Genomic DNA, 23,783 nt, shown 5'->3' on the forward strand with positions numbered 1-23,783 from the left:
TTGTCAATTCTTATTTTTACTCATATTTTAATCAATCACTTCATGTGTGAAAAGAAGTTTTTTTAACATGAGAGAATTGTGTGATTATATTTTAATCATGTGATTAAATTTACTGTGAAATTAAAACATTTTGCATCTGTGTGTTTTAAATAAAGACAAAACTTGAACATTTTTTTCAACCATGACTTCCTTTTTAATTTTTAAGAAAATAACAGATCAACATGAACAGAAACATCAGAAAACCTACAAACGATTTTAACGTGAGGGCAGCGAACGCCTCGCAGCTCATCAGTGACGCAGGAAACAAAAACAGACAGGTGAGGAGGAAGACGTTGATTCTACCTGTGAAAACACCTGAAACACCTGTTCCTCAGACGGGGTTAAATAATCCTGAAACATCAGACTTTGTGTCAAATCATCAACAATCAGATAAAGAAAATCCACATATGAAGAACAGATCTCACCTGGTTTATAACACCTGCAGCTGCAGGAGCCTTAAAGGAACAGTCCAACATTTATCTGTCCACATGTTTCACTTTCATCTCTGTTAGCCTAGCTTAGCATAAACACTGCAGGCAGAGGGAAACTGTTAGCCTAGCTCCATCAAGAGAGAAAACAAAGTTTCATGATGTTTCACTGTTAAACTGAATCATCAGAGTAGATAAATTAATGGCTTGTAATCAATTAATTATTCATTTTCATGGATCAAGGTGTTTTTAATGGTTAAAAAACTGTACTAAATGTACTACATAGAATGAAAGTTATCCCTGAACATTAATGAAATTAAGGGAAAGCTTTCATGTTTTACCCCTTAAAATCCCTTAATACATTATAATCCATTTACCCCAAATTTGGATTGAATACTGAAGTAGTTTTTTTACGTTGTTTTTTTCCCCACCCTTCCAGCTTTTGTGCTAAGCTAGGCTAGGCTAGGCTTGTAGTTTCCCCCTGCTCCCAGTCATTGTGCTAAGCTAGGCTAACTAGTCCTGGACTCAGAGATGAAACTGATCTCCGTCTGAAACATGAGACTCTGACAGACAATAAGAGCATTTATATAAAGGTCAGACTGTCCCCTTAAGTTTGAAGTTTAATGTAAATATAAAATGTTATCAGTGCAAACAGCAGGTGGCTCTGTTGGTACAGGAAGCTCCCTGAGCCTGTTAGCTGTAGCTGCTAGCTGCAGTTAGCCTCCAGAGCGTCTGCATGACTGAAATAAAGAAATAAACGAACCTTGTCAGGCCGAAGCTTCGTATCAGAAACACAAACAGGAAGTCAAACACCTGCTGATAAAAATGCAGTAAGGTTCAAAGTGTGCAGCTTTCAGTACTTCATTGTGTTTCCTGTTCAGAACAAAGATTTTAAAATTACACTTTCTATAAAATCTGTGTGTTTGGTTAATGTCAGAGAGATCGATTTTAAGACAAAAAGCCTTAAAAACTCAAGTCAGGGGTTCAGTTATGGACACATGAATGGATTTTAATATATTAAGGCCTTTTAATTTGCCTGAATTTAGGGGTTTTAAAAGGTTAAACATGGTTAAAATTAACCAAATAGCATGAAATCATCCCTTCATTTTAAGGCCCTTTTAAGGTATAAATAATGGGATGTTTCTATTTTGTTTGGTAGACTTTAACCTTGAAAAAGCCTCCTAAGTGTTTCACATAATCATGACATAAAAATACTTCAACATACAATAATCCATTAATGTATTTATTAATCATCCAATTAAATACCTTAAGTAGATCATTAACAACATGTGAATTAATGGAATTTTAAGGTAGAAAGTGAATGGGGTCACTTTCATTGTGACTGAAGATAAATAAACCTTAAAAGGACTTTAATGTTTAGATGAAAGTGAAATTTCAGGGACCATCTTCATGTTATTTGACTTTTTTTATTTTTTTTTATTTTTAAACCTTAAAAAAACCCTGAAACTGTGGAGATTATAGCTTATATATTTATCCATCAATGAACTCCAGATTTGTGTTGAAACACCAGAATTTTCATCTTAATAAAGAAATTAAAGTCCTTTAAAGGTTCGTTTCTGTTCGTAACTGTGATGTGTTTTTGTAAATTTGAATCTTTTCTGTCCCTAAAATCCACTGGACGTGCGAGCGGGTTTACCGTCCACCTCTCTAGACTCTCTACTTCGCACGCTGACACTAACGTTTGTGAACCGCAACATGAACGTCTGCGGCTTGTTTTGTTCAGGTGTCGCGTGTCCACTTCCTGTAGTTTGTATCGTGCTGTTGGTGAGCGGAGCTGCCGTGCTGCTGCATTGAGGCTCACAGGAAGTCCTGTTTCTGCACCACCAGAGTTCACTAAAGCTCCTGAAGCCACCCGCACTTCTGTCACTGTCATGGCGGCCATTTTCAACAGTCAACATTATCAGCCACTTTAATGAAGAAGAAACTTAGTTAAAACCTTTTAGTTTAATTACCAAATATATAAAAGCTTGTAAAAAATATGAATCTGGACTCTTTAAGAACATTTGTTCCTTAAAGGTTAACACAAGCATTCTTCTATTATAATATAATATATTTCTACATTTCACTTATTGTTGTTTTATTGTTTTGTTGTCCAAACTAACGATGGGTTAAATCTGGTCTTCCTCAGGGCTCCATTCAGGTTCCTCTGTTGTTCCTCATTTACACAAAGTGTCTCCAGATGTTTAAATCTAATATTTTATTTCTCTTTCTGACTTTAGTCTGTGGCACACTGACAACAATCCCTGAAATACTTAATTAATCCTTATTTTAACCCTGATAACACCTCAAACGCCTTCATCTAAATCATCCCTTAACTTGTCCATTCATTTGAAAAACTAAACCTCAAGAGCAATTCAATGATTTTTTAAGAGATTCTTACTCAGAATTCATGTATTTAATAAGTGCATCCATTAATGTGTGACAAATTAACACAGAATGTTTATTATAGATACAGATAAGGGTTTTTGCATGGATTGAGGGGTTTCTAAAGGGGGGAAACCCTTTAAAAATATTAATTTGTTTTTCAGGTGTTCACCACACTGTTTGGGTTAATTACTGGATCCAATGGCGGATTCTAATAATAACGATTATTATTAATAATAATGTATTTTTAATGGATGACATGGTTTTTGAGTTTATCAATAATCTGTTTGTTTATTGAAATTCATAAGAAACTTATTGAGCGTTAAAGAAACAGACAATCAGCTTCTCTGTCTCCATGACGATGAACCTGTTTGAAATTACAAAATAAGATGCTAATGAGTTTTCCCGCCTCAGCAGTTAAAAATGGCCGCCGTGTGCAGAAGGTCACGTGACGGGTGCAGAGAGCATCACCTTCTCTCATTGGTCAGTCTCCTGGGGAGGGGCCGCACTTTGGACAGGACTTTGTGCGGCGGGTCCGTCATGGTCGTCACGCACTTTGTGTTGGCAGGGAGGGGCGTTACCGTGGTGACGGTGGGCGGGGCTCCTGTCGTTGATGTTGTTGTCACTGTCATTGACGTTGTCGTTGTTGTGGTAACAGAAGTCGGGTTGTTCGCTGTCACCGTGGCGACGGGTTTGGTCAGAGACGTCTGGATCTCGGCCCTCCTGGCCAGAGCCATCCTCAGCTTCTCTCTCATCTGTTCGATCTGTTCCTGCAGCTCCTGCAGCTCGCCAGGCTGGGGCGGGGCCACGGCGACAGGGGGTGGGGCCGCCGCTGCAGGGGGAGGGGCTACACTGGCAGGGGGAGGAGCAGAAGAGTTGGGGCGGGCGGAGGTGGAAGAGGAGGATGAGGAGGGGAGGGACAGCACCAGACTGGCCAATGAAGCCGCCGGTCCTCCATTCTCACATAGTCTACTCGTTGGCCCCACCTTCGGCTTGGCCGGCTCCTCCTTCTCCCCTTTAGCTCCTCCTGCCTTGGCGTCGGAGGCAGCGATGCGTGCAAGCAGGCGGCGGGTGTTCAGAGTCTCCAGGTTGAAGTGGACTCGTTTGAAGTCTCGGCCATCCTTGGCGGCAGCAGCAGCGGCGGCGGCGGCGGCAGCAGCAGCATCCTTGCTGGTCTCGTTGTTCCACTTGGCTGAGGCTCCAGGGGCCGGTGGGCCGGGGGGGCCCGGGGGGGGCTGAGCCTTCTGCAGGTTACAGCTGGACAGGTAAACATAAGTACAGGTGAAAGGAAGTGACAGGAAGTCTACATGTCACAGGTTAAAGAAAATAAACAACATTAACTGAATTACCAACAATATGAATCTATTACTGAATTACATGAACTCATATGAACGTCTACATCCTGTAACTCTAAAGGTATTTGAACTGTTTACAGGACGTTGAGGTCAGTGCGTCTCTGAGCCGTTGACCTGAGACTCAAGTAGGACTCGAGCTATAATCAGGACTTGCGGCTCAACTGGGATTCGTCTGCTTAGAGACTCGCTCAGGAGATTTGACTAATAAATATTGAGAAATACTGTGCTGAGTGTTGTTCTGCCAAATTCAAATGAATAATTCACATCAGAACTGGGATGCGTCTCCATGACCTCAGACACACTCACAGCTGTTGAGGCTGTTATGATGAAATGTGTCCTCAGAGCTTAAATCTGACTGTTCAAACTGAAGTAGAGCCCTGATGAGCTGAATTCACAACGATTCGTCTGTGTTTGAACTCGACCAATAACCACCTGCCGTTCTGATCAATCTGATCTGATCTTTGTGATATTAATAACAATCAGAGTCTGATGTTAAATCTGACATTTAAAATGGAAGCCATGTGTTTGGTTCAATTCTATAATAATAACAGTAATAAAAATAATAATAATAATAATGAAATTTATCTATATTGCACCTTTCATAGCATAAATGCAGCTCAAAGTGCTTTACAAAAAGGGTATTAAAAACTAACGGATATTTAAAAATAGGAAACATTAAAACAACCAAGAAAAAACAAATAAAAGAAACAAAAAAACAATAAACAATAAAAACCAAAAAGATAAAAGAAGTAAAATCATTAGGAGATAAGAAAGATAATACAGGTAGTAAAAACAGCTGATAACAGTAAAAAGCAAATTAAAGGATGAGTTAATTAAAAGCATAAAAATAAGTTTTGAGCTGCTTCTTGTCTAATATGTGGTGGGACTTTGTTCCAAATCTTTGGTGCGTAGCTGCAAAAAGCTGCCTCATCGTACCTTTTGCATTTTATTTGTGGCACATTTAATAAGCCAGCGTTAAGCGACCTCAGCAAATGGTTTGGAACATATTCCGACAAGCAGTCTGAGAGGTATGAAGGTGCTAAACCTTTTTGGGCTTTAAAAACAAGTAAAAGAATTTTAAAATCTATCTTCAACATTACAGGTAGCCAATGACGCTAATACTGGTGTAATATGTCTCCTTTTCCTAGTTTTGGTTAAAACTTCTTGCAGCTGATCAATGGTTTTATTTGGTAAACCAGTATAAAGTGCATTACAATAATCTAAGCATGAAAAAACAAAGTGTGAGCTTCTTAACATCTTTCAAAGTAAGGTAGGGTCTGACTCTTGCAATGTTTCTTAAATGATAAAAAGCTGTCTGTAACATGGTGGATATGACTTAAAATGCAATTCAGAGTCAAGGATAACACCCAAGTTTTATACTTCTGGTTTAATTTGTAGAGCCGGATTTCCAAGCCTGCCTGAAAATTCTCTTTGTGCATCTGTGCCAATTATAAGAACTTCTGTTTTGTCCTTATTTAATTTAAGCAGGTTACCACTCATCTACTGTGTAATACTAGAGAGGCAATCTATCAAGGGATTTAAGGCATCTTTATTGTCTGGCGCTACAGATAAATATAACTGGGTGTCATCTGCATAACAATTAAGATTTACACCATGGTTGCGAACAATTTCTCCAATTGGAAGCATGTACGGGGAGAACAGTAGCGGACCAAGAATTGAACCCTGAGGAACACCAAAGAGAAAGTCACGCTCGTCTGAGACATATTCACCAAGGCTAACAAAATAGCTTCTGCCAGTGAGGTAAGTGTTAAACCAGTTCAGTGTGGTTCCAGAGTCCAATCCAACTGTCAAGTCTGTCTCATGAAGACCATCCCAGAAAAGGCAGGTTTGATCTGGGCCTAAAATTACTCAAAACAGAAGGGTCAAGAGTGTGTTTTTTGAGTAAAAGCCTGACTAGAGCTGTTTTGAGTGTATCTGGGAAGATGCTGGTCTCTAGGGAGCAGTTTACAATGTTAAGTACATTGTGGATAAAACTATATAAAACCTCCTTAAAAAAGAAAGTAGGAATGGCATCGATGGAGCAAGTGGAGGATTTCAGCTGCGTAATGATTTTCCAGAGTTCTGCTTCACTAATTTTAGAAAAGTAATTTAGATTTCCTCGAGGAGTACTAGCAGGTTTTTGATTGGTAAAATTATTTATAATGCTAGCTCGGATATTAGCAATTTTATTTTCAAAGAAGGATGCAAACTCCTTGCATTTTGACCGTGAGGCATTGTCTATTTTATCACTAAGTTGGGAAGGATTTAAAAGGCGGGGTTGTTTCCACTGTCACTAATAATCTTGAATTAAGAAATATGCACGTCTCTCACAGCGTAAATGGATATTTATAAGGATCTCTTGGTTGATTGTTAATTTGCTTTTCCTCCACATTTGCTAAACTCTACGACATTCCCTCTTTAACAGATAATTTAATGAGGCGCTCAGTATCATTATTTACTAACCCTGCGACAGTAATGTTGAAAAGTAAGCAGTAGTGATCTGATGTATTTATATCAATAAACCCTCTAGAGATCACTAGGTCTAGTGTGTGGCCACAGTTGTGAGTTGGCCCAGCAGTATGTTTCATGAAATCAAAAGAGTGCAAAGGTTGCAAAAAGTCCATAGCACTACATTCTGAGATGTTATTGATATGCAAATTAAAATCACCAGTTATAAGACTCCTATCATGGTTAATAAAACAGACTGAAAGTATGTCAGATAAAAATGAAGCTGTATACTTCGGTGGTCGATAAATAGTAATCAGCAGCACCAAAGTTTGATTTTCCAGTATCATCGCTGTGTATTCAAAAGATGAATAGCTACCAAAACTCAATTTCTTGCACTTAAAAATGTCTGAAAAAATTGCAGCAAGTCCTCCTCCTCGCTTCCCTTCACGGATCGAGTGGATAAAACTGTAGTTTGGGGGGGATGCTTCAATTAAGAGAGAGGCCCCATCTGAATTTAGCCATGTTTCATAAAATAAAATGTAATTTGTCTATCATCATCAAAGCTCCGCATTACACTGTAAAATATTTAAAAACAACTGATTACAAAATATGAAGTTATGTGTGACCAGGCTTTAAGTTAACTGAACTGCACTGTTTGATTGTATTGACTAGTTTGGATCCAAACCAACAATGAACTGATCTACTAACAAGTAATGAACTTTACAAAGACGTTTTTTGAGACAGTTACGATGTAGCACAAAGTCCAGAGGATGTAATATTTAGCACAACAAGCTAGTGAAGCTGTAAACAGACCTGCAGTCCTGCACATGCTCAGTGGCGTCTGCCTTACACAGAACTGCTCTCCTGAGACTGAAAACGTGATGCTGTTATGAGTCTTTTCTAAACAAAAGTTACCAAACTCTTCATGATGAAGGAACATGTGACCCGGTGCAGCGGTGTGACTCACTGACGTGTGTTAATCAGATATATCAGCTTTGATACAAACACAATACTTGTTAGTAGATCAATTCGTTGTTGGTTTGGATCCAAACATGAAGAAAAATACAGAAAATCAGCAGAATGATCCTTTAAAGCTCTCGTCGATCTAACTGTTACACAGCCAACAGTTCAACATATTTAAAGATTTGTTTTGAATTATTTGACACCTACGTACCTATGACTTTTTTTCTATTTTATAATTTGATTTGATTTGTTTTGAATTCCACTGATGGACTGAAGGAAAAACCTGTTTTTTGACTTTGATTTACTGTTGAGCTCAGTTAATATAATCAGGTCTGTGTGTTAGAAAGTGTGAAACAGATTTGTCGTCTGTTAGTAAACTGCTGCATGTTTAACCGTCACAGTGAGTCGAAGGTTTGACAAACTCAAAACCTGGAGCAGCCTCTGACATCACACCGATGACATCACACAGGACGAACCTTTTCTCTTTCTCAACGTGCTGCTTCTTCACGTCCTCATACGTCATGTTCAGAGCTCGATGGATTTTCTGTCAAACACACAAACAGATCATCAGGTTTGAACAGGATATAAACTGATCTGATGTTTGACTTCTGTGTCTCTGAGATGAAGACGGCTGCTAGTTTAACGTCTCATTGATCTCCCAGCAGTCAAATCTGCCCTCAGGAGAAGGTTATAAAATCCTTTTATACATACACATTAGATGCAAGCTAAAGGAAATGAAAACAGTGATAAAGAAAATAAAATACATGAAAGAAAAGAGGAGACTGAATGAGTCAGATAATAATAAAACATCAAATCTGACAAACTATCATTCTTTAAAATCATGATATTCAGTCTTTACTGTCTTTATAGTTAAAACCCCAAAGCAAAGATTGATCTGACTAAACACTCACTCCTGATGAGAGACGAGATGAGGAACTCCCAGTTAAAAGGGGAAAACTTCAGTACTTTGCTCCTGCAGTTTATCAATAAACTGATATTTTATAGAAACAGTGAATTCACCACAACACCCTGAACATTTAGAAATGACTTTAACTATAATGTTCTATCAGGTGTGTAGCTTTGCAAGTCCTCCTAAAATGAGCAGATTCTTGAATGGAGTCTGGTGGAGCATGTGATCATCATCATCATCATCATCATCATCATCATCAGAGACTGAGCTGGTTTTATTTCCTGCCATCGTGTCAGCTGATGTTTTTGTTGTGGTTACATGACAGCGAGTGGACTGACATGTTCTAAAGCCATTGGTGGAAAGTACATTTACTCAAGTACAGTTTTGAGGTACTTGTACTTTACTTGAGTATTTCCATGTGATGCTACTTTCTACATTTCAGAGGGAAATATTGTACTTTCTACTACTACATTTATTTGACAGCTTTAGTTACTTTTCAGATGAAGATTTGACACAATGGATAATATAACAAGCTTTTAAAATACAACACATTGTTAAAGATGAAACCAGTGTTTTTTTTTTTGATTTGTGCAGTAAAGGATCTGAATACTTCTTCCACCACTATCTGAAGCTAAAATAACATAAATGAACATTAATGTAAAACTGTGTCGTACCTGTGAGGTGTGCAGCCAGTACTTCAGGTTCTGTCGGCGGCGGATGTGCGGCAAGATGAGTCGGTAGAAACCATGTTCACCTGCCAGAGTCAGCAAAGCTCCGCCCACTCCAACACACAACAACACAAAGAGGCCGGAGAAGTGACTGATCCCCATCTGAAGAGTCTGAGAGATGAAGAAGAAGAAGAAGAAGAAGAAGAAGAAGAAGAAGAAGAAGAAGAAGAAGAAGAAGAAGAAGAAGAAGACTGCTTCCTCAGATTGTGTCAGTGTGTCAGAATGACCAGCAGAGGGCAGCATATCAACACTGCTGTTACAGTTTTCCTCAGTTGCTTTGGCTCAATTCTCAAATGACAGTTGAAGTCATCAAAACAATATGTGAAATTCTTCACAACATTTTGTTACTTGCAAATATTTTAGCACATTTAGGGAAAGACTAAGGACAATTATCTACAATTTCAACAGTTATTGGTTGTATATGTCTGTGAAAATAGATCATATTTCTTCTCAGTTAAATAGTTTTACTCTCAAAATATGTTAGAGTTCTTTCATTGTGTAAGTCATCACATGTAGAATAGTCCATCTGATAGTCAAAATCTGCCGAGCCCATGTTTCATTAATTGCATTGATATGATGTTGTAAAGTCTGCTAAATTGATAAAGTTGTTGTCAGACGAAACTCAAACTTCACTAACGAATGGGGAGTTTCTCACATCTTAGATCAACCAGTGGCACATGGATGGATGGATGGATGGATGGATGGATGGATAGATAGATAGATAGATAGATAGATAGATAGACAGACAGATAGATAGATAGATAGATAGATAGATAGATAGATAGATAGATAGATAGATAGATACTTTTATTACTCAGGGGAAACCAATTGAGAGCAACAATGGTGCCCTACAAATACAAAACCAAACAAGTCATTATAATGAAAAGTGTAAAAAGTGTAACACCAGCAATCTTATACCAAACATAAATACAACAAACACAAGACAAATTACCTATAAAATACAAAAGAACAAAAAGAAAATGACAATAATATAAGAAAGTTGAAGTTTATTCCACCTATGAGGAGCATAATAGTTTTTCCTGTTGTGTATTCATACAAGGGATATCCAAGGTAATGCATTCCTGTGAACGGGTCTGGTATCCCATATTTCTAAGTCTTAAAGGTGATGATAAATAAAATGGTAGTTTATTTAGGATGACTTTGTAAATAAAAACAAGACAGTGTTGTTCCCTTCATGTGGTAAGTGATGGCCACCCAACCTTCTCATAGAGGATACAATGATACAATGATGGGCTCTAAAACTGTCACCTGTAATAAATCTAAGAATACTGCGATACACAGCATCAAGGGGTCGGAGGGTACGGGCAGCAGCATGCATGGCAATTACATCCGCATAGTCAAGCACTGATAAAAATGTCGCTTGTACAATCTGCAGCCTACTGCTAAAATAGAGGCACTGCTTATTTCTATAAAAGAAACCTAATTTAAACTAAACTAAAGCTTTTTAGTCAGTTCATCAACATGAATTTTAAACGATAATTTTTCATCTAACCAGGTACCCAGGTATTCATAACATGGGACTTTTTTAAATTTCAGCCCTAGATATTGTACTAATAGTAATACTTAGTGGATTTTTCACTTGAGATCTGGTGTAGAGCATGTAATTAGTCTTATCTGGATTTAGTAAAAGCTTAAGTTTAATCAGGGCCCTTTGAATAGCCAAAAAAAATCAGCCTTTAAATTAAACAAACTTTGTCAATAGAGGGAGCTGATGAGTAAATTACTGTGTCGTCAGCATAATAATGAATAGAGCTCTTGCTACAAATGAGCCTAGGTCATTTATGTACAACATGAACAGAACAGGACCTAGTACTGAACCCTGTGGCACCCCTTCAGTAATTTCAAGGAAGTCAGATTGATGACAGTCCACAACTGTGAAACCAGTTAGATGCATTTGCGTCAAAACCAAGTGATCTAAGTTTATCCAAGAGAAGAGTATGATCCACTGTGTCAAATGCTTTAGACAAATCAACAGATTATATCGTTTACCACCCTAAATGACTATTAAAAATACCACAGATTTGTTCTTTTTCTAAGACAAAGACAGAATCTAGAGAAAGATGCTTGGGTAGGGAGTAAGCATGACCATGATTTAGTGACTTAATTGTTAAATGAATAACCACTACAATTGGACAGGATATCAACAAAATAACGACTTAGCATTTCTAACTGCCCTGACACATTTGTTTCTCAACTGTCTAAAGAACTGCCCATCTGTAGAGGACTTTGAGCCTCGTGCTTTTGCCCATGCTGCATCCCTTAACCTTAACATCTCTGAGATTTCAGGTGTAAACCAAGGATTTGATTTTTTTTACTCTGTATTTCTTAAAGGGAGCATGCTTTTTGCTAAAACATCTGTGAAAAGGCTTAAGGCTAATTCAGGGTCAGGAGTAGCACATTACCTTGTGATATCACCAAGAAATAAATCATGTAGAAAAGCCTGCTCAACAAAATGTTTAAAGTCTCTCTTTATAATAATATTTGATGGAATCTTTTTTGTCTGGTGTCTCTAATGCAGAAAATTGGACAATGATCACTTAAGTGTAGTGCAAAGACACCAATGGCTGAATTTATGTGGTTCATTCATTGTGATTATCTATCAGGGTCGACTTTTCTAGATTTCAGGTGTCTGGCTAAGTAGGTGAAGAAATGAGCTGAGTTAAATTTAATTCAATACAGTGATTTTTTAGCCCCTCAGAGGAAGAATTTAACCAGTCAAGGTTAATGTCACCCATGAGCAAAACTTCAGAACTCTCATACTTTTACCAATATATCTAAGGCTCTTCGATGAGCAGATGGAGGCGATAGGCCCCAATTACCACCATATCATTATTAGGATTTAGAGAGACATTTAATGCTAAAAATAGAAATTCTTTGAGCTGAGACACAGAGACAGCAAAATAATTTCTCACAAAAATAACAACTCCTCCCCCTGTTGTGGTTCAGTCCACCCTAAATGTATCGTAACCGTCAAGTGCAATGACATCATCCTTAATTTTATCGGTCAACCAGGTTTCTCTTGGTATTAAAAATCTGGACTGGTTTAATAGACCCAGATTCTAATGGAGTCCAGTTTTGGTACCAAGCTTCTCACATTCATGTGGATTAATCCAAGACCTCTGTGGTTTCGGAAATCAAGAGAAGTATCAACTAAATCTTGATTAAGGGTAGATAAACAGCTGATGTGATATAGGTTGCAAGTATTACCTCCTTGCTGAGACCTCCTGGGATGATATGACCTGTTTTTGCGGATGACTGGGGTTGTAGGGGATGGAGACCACTGACAGGGGAAGCACTGGGCAGTTATTTTAGGTTGTGGGGATAGCAGACTGGAGCTGTACGCATTGCAACTGGACTTGGTGGCATTTATATTGCAGGAGGAGTTCAAAAGTCCAAAACTATTTGTTGACCTATTATAAAAACAAGTGTCAGGAATAGGGGACTTTATAGGGTTGCTAGAGGGTCCTGGTTCCACATAAGTAATGGAAAAGAAGCATGAAGAACCAACTGGACTGGTGCTAGGACCCCGGCGACATCAATAATGGTAGGACTGGTCAGAGCGAGTGGACATAGTGGGAGTGTTTTGGCTACCTGTTAGTGGAGCACCAGAGTGGGTGACAGAGAATGAAATGCCCCAACAGGTTTGGATGTATGCCATCTTTTCTTTTTTGGCAGCAGTGTTGGACTGGCCGTGGGCTCCAGGCTGACAGTGGATGCGTGTTGCTTCAGCTTCCCCAGCACCTCGAACCTGTTACCCAGCTGGATAGATCCCAGTGGAGGAGTACGGGAGGAGTTCATGCCTCGTTCCTTGTCACCCCGGATGACAATCCAGGGTTCCCAAGGCGCGGATGTGGAACAGATCTGTGACTTGGGTTTGGCTCCAAGCCCAGGCCAGGGGTCCTTCTCATGGATCGATCTGACAACCAGCAGCTCCAGCTCTGCTCAGTTAAACATTGGATGGGGGAAACAGCCTGCCCACGGAAGTAAGGATGCATGGCGGTGTAGCAAGGGGAAGACAGCAAAATAGAGGAAGATACAGAAGAGTGGAGTTCCTTCCACCATCCTCTCTATTATATGGGTGGTTCCTACAGTCTTTAAAAGTAGAATGGGAGGCAGAGCCTTCAGCTATCAGGCTCCTCTCCTGTGAAACCATCTTCCAGATTCGGTCCTGGGTGCAGACACCCTCTCTATGTTTAAGAGTAGGCTTAAAACTTTCCTTTTTGATAAAGCTTATAGTTAGGGCCGACCAGGCTCGCCTTGGATCAGCCCTTAGTTATGCTGCTAGACTGCTGGGGGACTTCCAATGATGCACTGAGCTCCTCTCTCCTCCTCCTCCTCTCCATCTGTATGCATTCATGTAACATCAATGCATGTCACTAAGTTTTGTCACTAAAAAGAGTTTTTTTGTGCTTTCCCATCTTGCAGGAAACCCTGGGTTCTGGGCCGAGCCTTCACAGTCCTGTTGGCATCCTTCCCTGGCTGCTGCTGTTGCTGCTGTTGTTGTTATTGTTATGATTGTTGTTATTCTGTCCCCCCCTCCCCCTTTCCCTCTCTCTTTCTCTTTCTCAACCCAACCGGTCAAAGCAGATGGCCGCCCACCAAGAGCCGGGTTCTGCTTGAAGTTTCTACCCGTTAAAGGGGAGTTTTTCCTTACCGCTGTCGCCAAGTGCTGCTCATGGGGGAATTGTTGGGTCTCTGTAAATTAAAGAGTACGGTCTGGACCTGCTCTATGTGAAAAGTGCCCTGAGATTACTTTTGTTGTGATTTGGCGCTATATAAATAAAAATTGATTGATTGATATTCTTGAATCCTATTAAGGAATTATTTTCCACATGGAGGTGGAAAGTACACAATCATCAACCACAAAATCACATGTCTTTGCTTGCTGCAGTGGATGCTGCTTATGATGACATAACAGCAGAAGTGTGCAGAGGATGGTTACGACTATACTGCTGCTTATAGTAGGCCTATGTTTTATTTCCATAGCACATTTTTTGGTAGTGATACATGTTTGTGCAGTGCTGTGTAAATTTTCATTTTTCTTCTGTTTACTGTATTGAACTGTGTTAAGGAACCATTGCAGGAAAATAAAATAGTTTTTCCTCACATTACATGTAAATCAAAGTGCTCTTTTGCTTTACAAAGCAGAATGTGAAACATTGTACTCTTGAAATCTGTGTCTGAAGAGTATTAACTTTGATGCACAGTAGCAGCCAGTTAGCTTCAGAGAAATAACAGACTGGTACAGAAGGCGCTCAGTGTCAGTGAAAACATGACGGACAAGACTGTTTGGAAATTAGGAGATGAGGGACACACTTCCAGAGTCCGCTGTCATTCTGACAAGACATTTTTGTCATTTTGGTGGCAATGACTTCTTCACTGACAAAATAACTTCATTTTGAAACATGAATTAAAGGTTTTCGGTGATTTACAGCCTTCTGCAGGTTAACTAGTGTTTTGCTGCACGTATGAGCTGTTTCAGGAAATGCATCTTCAGTGCTGAGAACTTTAAATATGTTTTGAGAAATGTGCCAGTGCAATTGAGAAAAATGAATACTGTTAGAAATATAGGATATATGTACAGCATATATCACACACACACACACACACACACACACACACACACACACACACACAGTTTATATAAACACACTGAAGCTGCTGACAGTGAAAACAGGTCAAAGATACTCCTCTGCTGTAAAAACATAATTCTGTAAAATAATAACAAACATCTGATATCTCATTGACAGAAACACACGTCTTTGTTTGTGGTGTCACTACTGGAGCTCGTTACCATTGAAACTCATGTTAATCAGTCATGTTTGTATTTATATGATGTATGTAGCAAAAAGGACAGATGATGTTTCTGTTATATATGAAGTAAACAGCAGAGATTCTGTGCAGGAAGATATGCATATACATTTTGTATGTACAGAACATACAATATATACACAATACATACTCATATATATATATATACACATATGGTGTATATATTGTATCTATATGTATATTGTATATGTACATATATATATATATATATATATGTATATAAAGAGACTGACCTCGGTGACGGCGAACACTCGGTTCCCACAGGGAACCACTTTGTACCACTTGTCGTGCAGCAGGTCCATGTATCCGTCTGATTTATACCTGCTGATGAACTCTGAGATGTTGGAGCTCAGAGGAGAGTTCTGAGGGAGGCCGATACCGTACCCTAAACAACAAACAAACAAACAATAAACCATTGGCCGATACTGTACCCTAAACAACAAACAAACAAACAATAAACAACTGACCAATACCGTAACCTAACGACAAAAGAACAAACAAACAATTGGCCGCTACCATAACCGAAACAACAAACAAACAAACAATATGAACAATCAAAACAATAAAAAACTGACTGATACTGTAACCTAAACAACAAACAAACAATAAACAACTGGACAATACGTAACCTAATCAACAAACAATAAACAAACAATGAACATCAAACAACTGACCGACTTGTAACCTAAAAAACAAATAATAAACAATAAACAACAGACTGATAACATAACCTAAACACCAAATACATAAATACATAATAAGCTGGACTGAACTCAATATGATGTTTTAATAAACATTACACATTTAGAATGTCCTCATATCTGCGTATACCTACGTTATAGTGAGTTATTAACACTTTATTAACAGTATATATACCAATTATTAATGATAAGTGTTAGTGTTAATGATTATGCTGTATTTTGTCTGTAAGAACCCCCAAAAGAGCAGCTGTTTCCATGGTAACAGCTGATGAATATCCAGATAAACAGTGTGTGTGTGTGTGTGTGTGTGTGCTTTAATATTTAAAGTGTAAACTTTCTGCGGGAGGAAACTTTAAACTGTCTGCAGGGACTCCTCTGATTTGATTGGACATGATGTCATCAATGATGAAACATCATGAAACATGTTCCAATCGACAGGAAGTGAACTGAAGATAAACCCAGAAACACACACACACACACACGTACTTCTATACTTGTGAGGACCCGTACGGACACAATGCTAAGCTCTAAAACAGCTGTTTGAAGGAGGACGAGACTAAACGTCCTCACTGTCCAATCATATCCTCCATCCCAAACCTGGAGCGGTCCTCACAAAGACAGAAGTTCTGTAACAAACAGTGTTTTACCTTCGATGGCGAACGGCTTCCCGACAGTCGCCAGTTTACAGTCAGCGTCGATGGAAACCTCATAATCGAGAAGAGCTTTATCCATGATGAAGGCGTCGAGCTGAGGAGGATCTGTCCTTCAACACAAAGGACACAGTTACCACAGCAACTACAGCAACCACAGCAACTACAGCAACCACAGCAACTGCAGCAACTACATCAACTACAGCAACTAGAGCAACTACAGCAACTACAGCAACCACAGCAACTGCAGCAACTACATCAACTACAGCAACCACAGCAACTACAGCAACTACAGCAACCACAGCAACTGCAGCAACTACATCAACTACAGCAACCACAGCAACTACAGCAACTACATCAACTACAGCAACTAGAGCAACTACAGCAACTAGAGCATCTACATCAACCACATCAACTACATCAACCACAGCAACTACAGCAACCACAGCAACTACATCAACTACAGCAACTACATAAACTACAACAACTACATCAACCACAGCAATCACATCAACTACAGCAACTTCATCAACTACAGCAACCACAGCAACTACATCAACTACAACAACTACATCAACCACAGCAACCACAGCCACTACAGCAACTACATCAACCACAGCAACCACAGCAACCACAGCCACTACAGCAACTACATCAACTACAGCAACCACAGCAACTACATTAACTACAACAACTACATCAACCACAGCAATCACATCAACTACAGCAACTACATCAACTACAGCAACCACAGCAACTACATAAACTACAACAACTACATCAACCACAGCAACCACATCAACTATAGCAACAACATCAACTACAGCAACCACAGCAACTACATCAACTACATCAACCACAGCAACCACAGAAACCACATCAACTACAGCAACTACATCAACTACATCAACTACAGCAACCACAGCAACCACAGCAACCACAGCATCTACATCAACCACATCAACTACATCAACTACAGCAACCACAGCAACTACAGCAACCACAGCAACTACAACAACTACATCAACCACAGCAACCACATCAACTACATCAACTACAGCAACCACAGCAACTACAACAACCACAGCAACTACAACAACTACATCAACCACAGCAACCACATCAACTACAGCAACTACATCAACTACAGCAACCACAGCAACTACATAAACTACAACAACTACATCAACCACAGCAACCACATCAACTATAGCAACAACATCAACTACAGCAACCACAGCAACTACATCAACTACATCAACCACAGCAACCACAGAAACCACATCAACTACAGCAACTACATCAACTACATCAACTACAGCAACCACAGCAACCACAGCAACCACAGCATCTACATCAACCACATCAACTACATCAACTACAGCAACCACAGCAACTACAGCAACCACAGCAACTACAACAACTACATCAACCACAGCAACCACATCAACTACATCAACTACAGCAACCACAGCAACTACAACAACCACAGCAACTACAACAACTACATCAACCACAGCAACCACATCAACTACAGCAACTACATCAACTACAGCAACCACAGCAACTACATAAACTACAACAACTACATCAACCACAGCAACCACATCAACTATAGCAACAACATCAACTACAGCAACCACAGCAACTACATCAACTACATCAACCACAGCAACCACAGAAACCACATCAACTACAGCAACTACATCAACTACATCAACTACAGCAACCACAGCAACCACAGCATCTACATCAACCACATCAACTACATCAACTACAGCAACCACAGCAACTACAGCAACCACAGCAACTACAACAACTACATCAACCACAGCAACCACATCAACTACATCAACTACAGCAACCACAGCAACTACATAAACTACAACAACTACATCAACCACAGCAACCACATCAACTACATCAACTACAGCAACCACAGCAACTAGATAAACTACAACAACCACATCAACTATAGCAACAACATCAACTACAGCAACCACAGCAACCACATCAACTATAGCAACAACATCAACTACAGCAACCACAGCAACTACATCAACTACATCAACCACAGCAACCACAGAAACCACATCAACTACAGCAACTACATCAACTACATCAACTACAGCAACCACAGCATCTACATCAACCACATCAACTACATCAACTACAGCAACCACAGCAACTACAGCAACCACAGCAACTACAACAACTACATCAACCACAGCAACCACATCAACTACATCAACTACAGCAGCCACAGCAACTACAGCAACCACAGCAACTACATCAACTACAGCAACTACATAAAATACATCAACCACAGCAACTACAGCAACCACAGCAACTACATCAACCACAGCAACAACAGCAACTACATCAACCAAACCAACTTCATCAGCCACACCAACAACATCAACCACAGCAACTACATCAACCACAGCAACTACATCAACTACACCAACTACATCAACCACAGCAACTACAGCAACCACAGCAACTACAGCAACTACAGCAACTACATCAACCACAGCAACTAATCAACCACAGCAACAACATCAACCACAGCAACTACATCAACCAAACCAACTACATCAGCCACACCAACATCAACCACAGCAACTACAGCAACCACAGCAACTACATCAACCAAACCAACTACATCAGCCACACCAACATCAACCACAGCAACTACATCAACCACAGCAACTACATCAACTACAGCAACTACATCAACCACAGCATCTACAGCAACCACAGCAACTACATCAACCAAACCAACTACATCAGCCACACCAACTACATCAACCACAGCAACTACATCAACCACAACAACTACATTAACTACACCAACTACATCAACCACAGCAACTACAGCAACCACAGCAACTACAGCAACCACAGCAACTACATCAAATACATCAACCACAGCAACTACAGCAACCACAGCAACTACATCAACCACAACAACTACATTAACTACACCAACTACATCAACCACAGCAACTACAGCAGGTTGCAAAACCACAAAGAGAGAACATCAAATCAGTGTTAGAACCAGTACAACAAGTGGGACCAGTGGAACCAGTAGAAGCAATACAACCAATGGAACCACTAGATCCAGTAGAACCAGTGGAACCAGTAGACTCAGTAGAACCAGAGGAACCACTAGATCCAGTAGAACCAGTGGAACCAGTAGACTCAGTAGAACCAGTGGAACCACTAGACCCAGTAGAACCAGTGGAACCAGTAGACTCAGTAGAACCAGTGGAACCACTAGACCCAGTAGAACCAGTGGAACCAGTAGACTCAGTAGAACCAGTGGAACCAGTAGACTCAGTAGAACCAGTAGAACCACTAGACCCAGTAGAACCAGTGGAACCAGTAGACTCAGTAGAACCATCAGATGGCGTGCGTTCTCTTACTTGAGGGTCGCGACTCCTTCGGGCGTGGTCGGCTCGTTGAAGCGTCTCATGTATTCGTGCATCTCTGGAAAACTCTTCTTCATGTAATCCTCAGCGCTGCTCTCCCGCACCGTCCCGAAACGAAAACCCTGGGAGGGGTGGTGCAGCTGGACACACCAACGAAGAAGAAGAAGGAGAAGAGGAAGAAGAAGAAGAAGAAGAAGAGGAAGGAGAGGAAGAATAAGAAGTACAAGGACAAGAAGAAGAAGAAGAAGAAGAAGAAGAAGAAGAAGAAGAAGAAGGAGAAGAAGGAGAAGAAGAAGAAGAGTGGCAGGAGATGTCTGACAGTGCTGCAGTTTACGTGAATCAGCTGCAGCAGATCAGACGTGGACATCAGGAATACAACTCCCAGCAGCCTCTCTGTTTAAACACCATCAGACTGTGTCATGCTCCACTCAGCTGATGAATTAAAGTGTAATTAGGTTGCAGCAGCTGATCCAATTTAATCTATAATTATTTCATGGCAAGCAGCAGAAAGTGAATGAACGAAGAGTTCAGCTGGTCACTTTATCAGAGTCTTGACTTGTGATGCTTTCTCATTAAAACTGAGTCATGAATCAGATAATCATCATCACACTGACCAGACTTTAACTGTTGGTAGAGTTAAATATGTCTGTATTAATATTGAATATGTTGACTAAAGAATTGCTAAAGAAATGCAGCATTATGTATGTGTTTCAAAGTAACTTTAATATATAAGATTAAATCTGCATATGTGACATAAAAATTAAAGTTAAATATGCTTATCTATAGCACTCTATTAGAGGTTGTTATTATGCTAACAGGGGTTAAAAGGGTGATATTTCATGATTGGAATATAAATTGTGATGTATTTTCAGTCAGAGGTTAACAACACATGATTTTAGTTTTGTTGAATATTGAAAGACTACAGTGCAAGAAGCCTCTCATCAATATGTGAAAAGATGGTAATACTTTAATTTTTTAGGGTGTGTTCACAGTGTGTTCACGGTTATCATGGAGCCACAGGTTGGTGTCTGTGCTGATAAATACACACTTTATGAACCACCGGTTAAAGAGTTAGACCCTCATCCAGCCGGAGATGCTACAAACAATGCTTTGTGTTATTAGAATCTCATATCTGTAAACATCATGTCCTTGTTGCCCATGTTGCAGAGTACAGAGAAAGTTTAGGACAATATAACTTATATATGAATGACAGTGTATATGTTGAAAAATGTTTCAGGAACTTGAAGATACAGATTAAATATGAAAGTTTATAGTTTGTAAGAGAAGAATCTTCATTGGATCTAAAGAATGAGAAGGTTTATTTTGTTTGTTTTTTTTTTAATAATTTTAATTTTTTTTTAAACAAAGGGTGTTGGCTACTTACATATGAAGCTTTATTTTCTCACCTTGGCGTCATGGATCCCTGTTACCTCCTCGAAGGACTTCTCTCCCACCATGACGGCGGCGAGGTTGGCCGTGTAGCTGGACAGCACCAGCAGGCAGAAGATGGCCCACAGGTTCATCAGGAAGCGACCCGTCCAGCATTTGGGCGTCTTGGAGGAGACGGTGCGTCCGAACAAGATGGCGTAGCACAGGTTGAGCGCTGACGAGTATGAGAACACCCGCATACGGTTCCGCCCGTGAGGCGTCATGCCGAATGGACTCTTCCACTCGTACAGCGTGAGGAAGAGCGCCGTGATGTGCAGCGCCAGGAAGATGCCCACCCACATGGACCAGTGCAATGGCCACATGAAGGCACCGATGGGTGCCGCTGTGTCCTTGCTGCGCACCAGAATGCCCAGACTGGTGGAGAAGAAGGGCGAGGTGAAGTCGATGACACGGCTGCGAGCGGAGTTGATGCTGAAGGAGGTGACGGCCATGTCGGCCAGGCCCTGCAGCAGATCCCCCACCAGCCCCGTCCAGCGGCCACCCTTCCACGCACCGTACTTCCCATCTCCGACGATGTAAAGGTCGAACTCGAAGCCCAGGTCCTCAGCCAGCTTCTCCAGCAGGTCGATGCAGTAACCATAGCAACACTTGCTGTACTCGGTGGGCAGGAAGCTGCCGTTCCCGCCTGCCACCTCATGGAAAAAACGCTCCAGAGCGTCTGAGCTGTTGGTCCCGGCGTCCAGACAGAACTGCCCGGCCGGACAGCTGCCCTCGTCATCTGCGTCCCGCGTGAACACGAAGGGGTGCTCCACCAGAGTCACCACCCGCACCCGGCTCCCCGCCACTGGCATGCCGGCCCTCCAGCGGCCCCGGGTCCTCCCACCCGTCCCCTCCGTCCTATAGCGGGGGCGGGGGCCCTGCCAGACCCCCTGGTCCTCCACCTGCAGCTGACCCCCCTCCCAGCTGCCCACTGTCACCCAGGTGGGCTGGCCCAGCGCGTCCCGACGCAGACTCCAGATGTGGAAACGCTGAGAGGTGAGGACACGGGACCGGTTCTGATGGACTCGGACTGGACCCGTCAGACCAGAGAAAGACGTGTTGGACAGGAACCTGCAGAACAGACGGGACAGAGCAGGAGAGGACAGACGGGAGAAGAGAGGACAGACAGGAAAAGAGAGGACAGACAGGAGAAGAGAGGACAGACGGGAAAAATGAGCACAGAGAGGAGAGGACAGACAGGAGAAAAGATGACAGACAGTAGAAGAGACGACAGACAGGAGAAGAGAGGACAGACAGGAGAAAAGATGACAGACAGTAGAAGAGACGACAGACAGGAGAAGAGAGGACAGACAGGAAAAGAGAGGACAGACAGGAGAAGAGATGACAGACAGGAGAAGAGAGGACAGACAGGAGAAGAGATGACAGACAGGAGAAGAGAGGACAGACAGTAGAAGAGAGGACAGACGGGAGAAGAGAGGACAGACAGGAGAAGAGAGGACAGACAGGAAAAGAGAGGACAGACAGCAGAAGAGAGGACAGACAGTAGAAGAGAGGACAGACGGGAAAAGAGAGGACAGAAGAGAGGACAGACAGGAGAAGAGAGGACAGACAGGAGAAGAGAGGACAGAAGAGAGGACAGACAGGAGAAGAGAGGACATGTTGGACAGTCAGTGCAGCTCTTTGTATCAGAAGTTCCTCTTTATTTTAAGGCAACAGACTTCATGAGATGTCCTGAAATGTAACTCTGACAGTTTCATGTTTCTGTTTCTCTTCACGTTTTCTCTCTGTCTTATGTTCTTTTCTTCTTGTGAAGCGGATAATCCGTCCTGTGAGTTTTTATCTCGTCTCTCAGTCAGAGTGTAATTCATTTAGTGTGAATGTGTTTGATGTGAACGCAACATTAAACCTTTTATCCTCCCAGTGTTTCCCGTCAGACGGACTCTGCTGCAGATGCAGTGTGACGGAGGAGAACCGACAGTTTTAAGAGAATCAGAAGAACAAATTCAGATCAGAGTCGTTTCTCTTCATGTTTAGAACGACAAACTAAAGTTACATATTACACACAGGTTCAATATCTTAAAACATATGTTTTAGGCAACAACCAGGTGAAAAAACTGTTTACAGAATTTATTTGGTAAAACATATTAATAAAGTAATAATCATATATTCTGGTTTACTTTTCCTGAAGAGGCCCAAAATATACAAAAATGTAGATATTTCAATTTGTATAAATGTTTGTGCAGGTGATACACATTTCTGTGCATACAGAGTGTGTTCCAGGTTAAATCTGACTCATATTTGTTTCTTGATGGCGGCTGTGATGTTTTATGCAGTGCTGGAAAGTAACTAAGTACAATGTTGAGGTACTTGTACTTTACTTGAGTATTTCCATGTGATGCTACTTTCTACATTTCAGAGGGAAATATTGTACTTTCTACTCCACTACATTTATTTGACAGCTTTAGTTACTTTTCAGATGAAGATTTGACACAATGGATAA

The 23,783-nt window shown here is 40.8% G+C and overlaps 1 protein-coding gene across 1 annotated transcript in view; it reads right to left on the minus strand.

Moving 5' to 3' along the window:
- Window positions 1–2,487: 2,487 nt before the first annotated feature.
- grin3bb (glutamate receptor, ionotropic, N-methyl-D-aspartate 3Bb) overlaps window positions 2,488–23,783 on the minus strand; it is a 77,973-nt gene continuing 56,677 nt past the window's right edge. The window contains exons 3-9 of the mRNA XM_067595988.1: window positions 21,301–22,393; window positions 19,889–20,034; window positions 16,458–16,573; window positions 15,343–15,494; window positions 9,203–9,367; window positions 8,095–8,162; window positions 2,488–4,109 (exon numbers count right to left, since the gene is read on the minus strand). Coding sequence (XP_067452089.1) covers window positions 3,320–4,109; window positions 8,095–8,162; window positions 9,203–9,367; window positions 15,343–15,494; window positions 16,458–16,573; window positions 19,889–20,034; window positions 21,301–22,393 — 2,530 coding nt within the window. The 3' untranslated portion in view covers window positions 2,488–3,319. The remainder of the gene's footprint in view (window positions 4,110–8,094; window positions 8,163–9,202; window positions 9,368–15,342; window positions 15,495–16,457; window positions 16,574–19,888; window positions 20,035–21,300; window positions 22,394–23,783) is intronic.

Source organism: Thunnus thynnus, chromosome 8, assembly GCF_963924715.1.
Source record: "Thunnus thynnus chromosome 8, fThuThy2.1, whole genome shotgun sequence".
Lineage (NCBI taxonomy): Eukaryota > Metazoa > Chordata > Actinopteri > Scombriformes > Scombridae > Thunnus > Thunnus thynnus.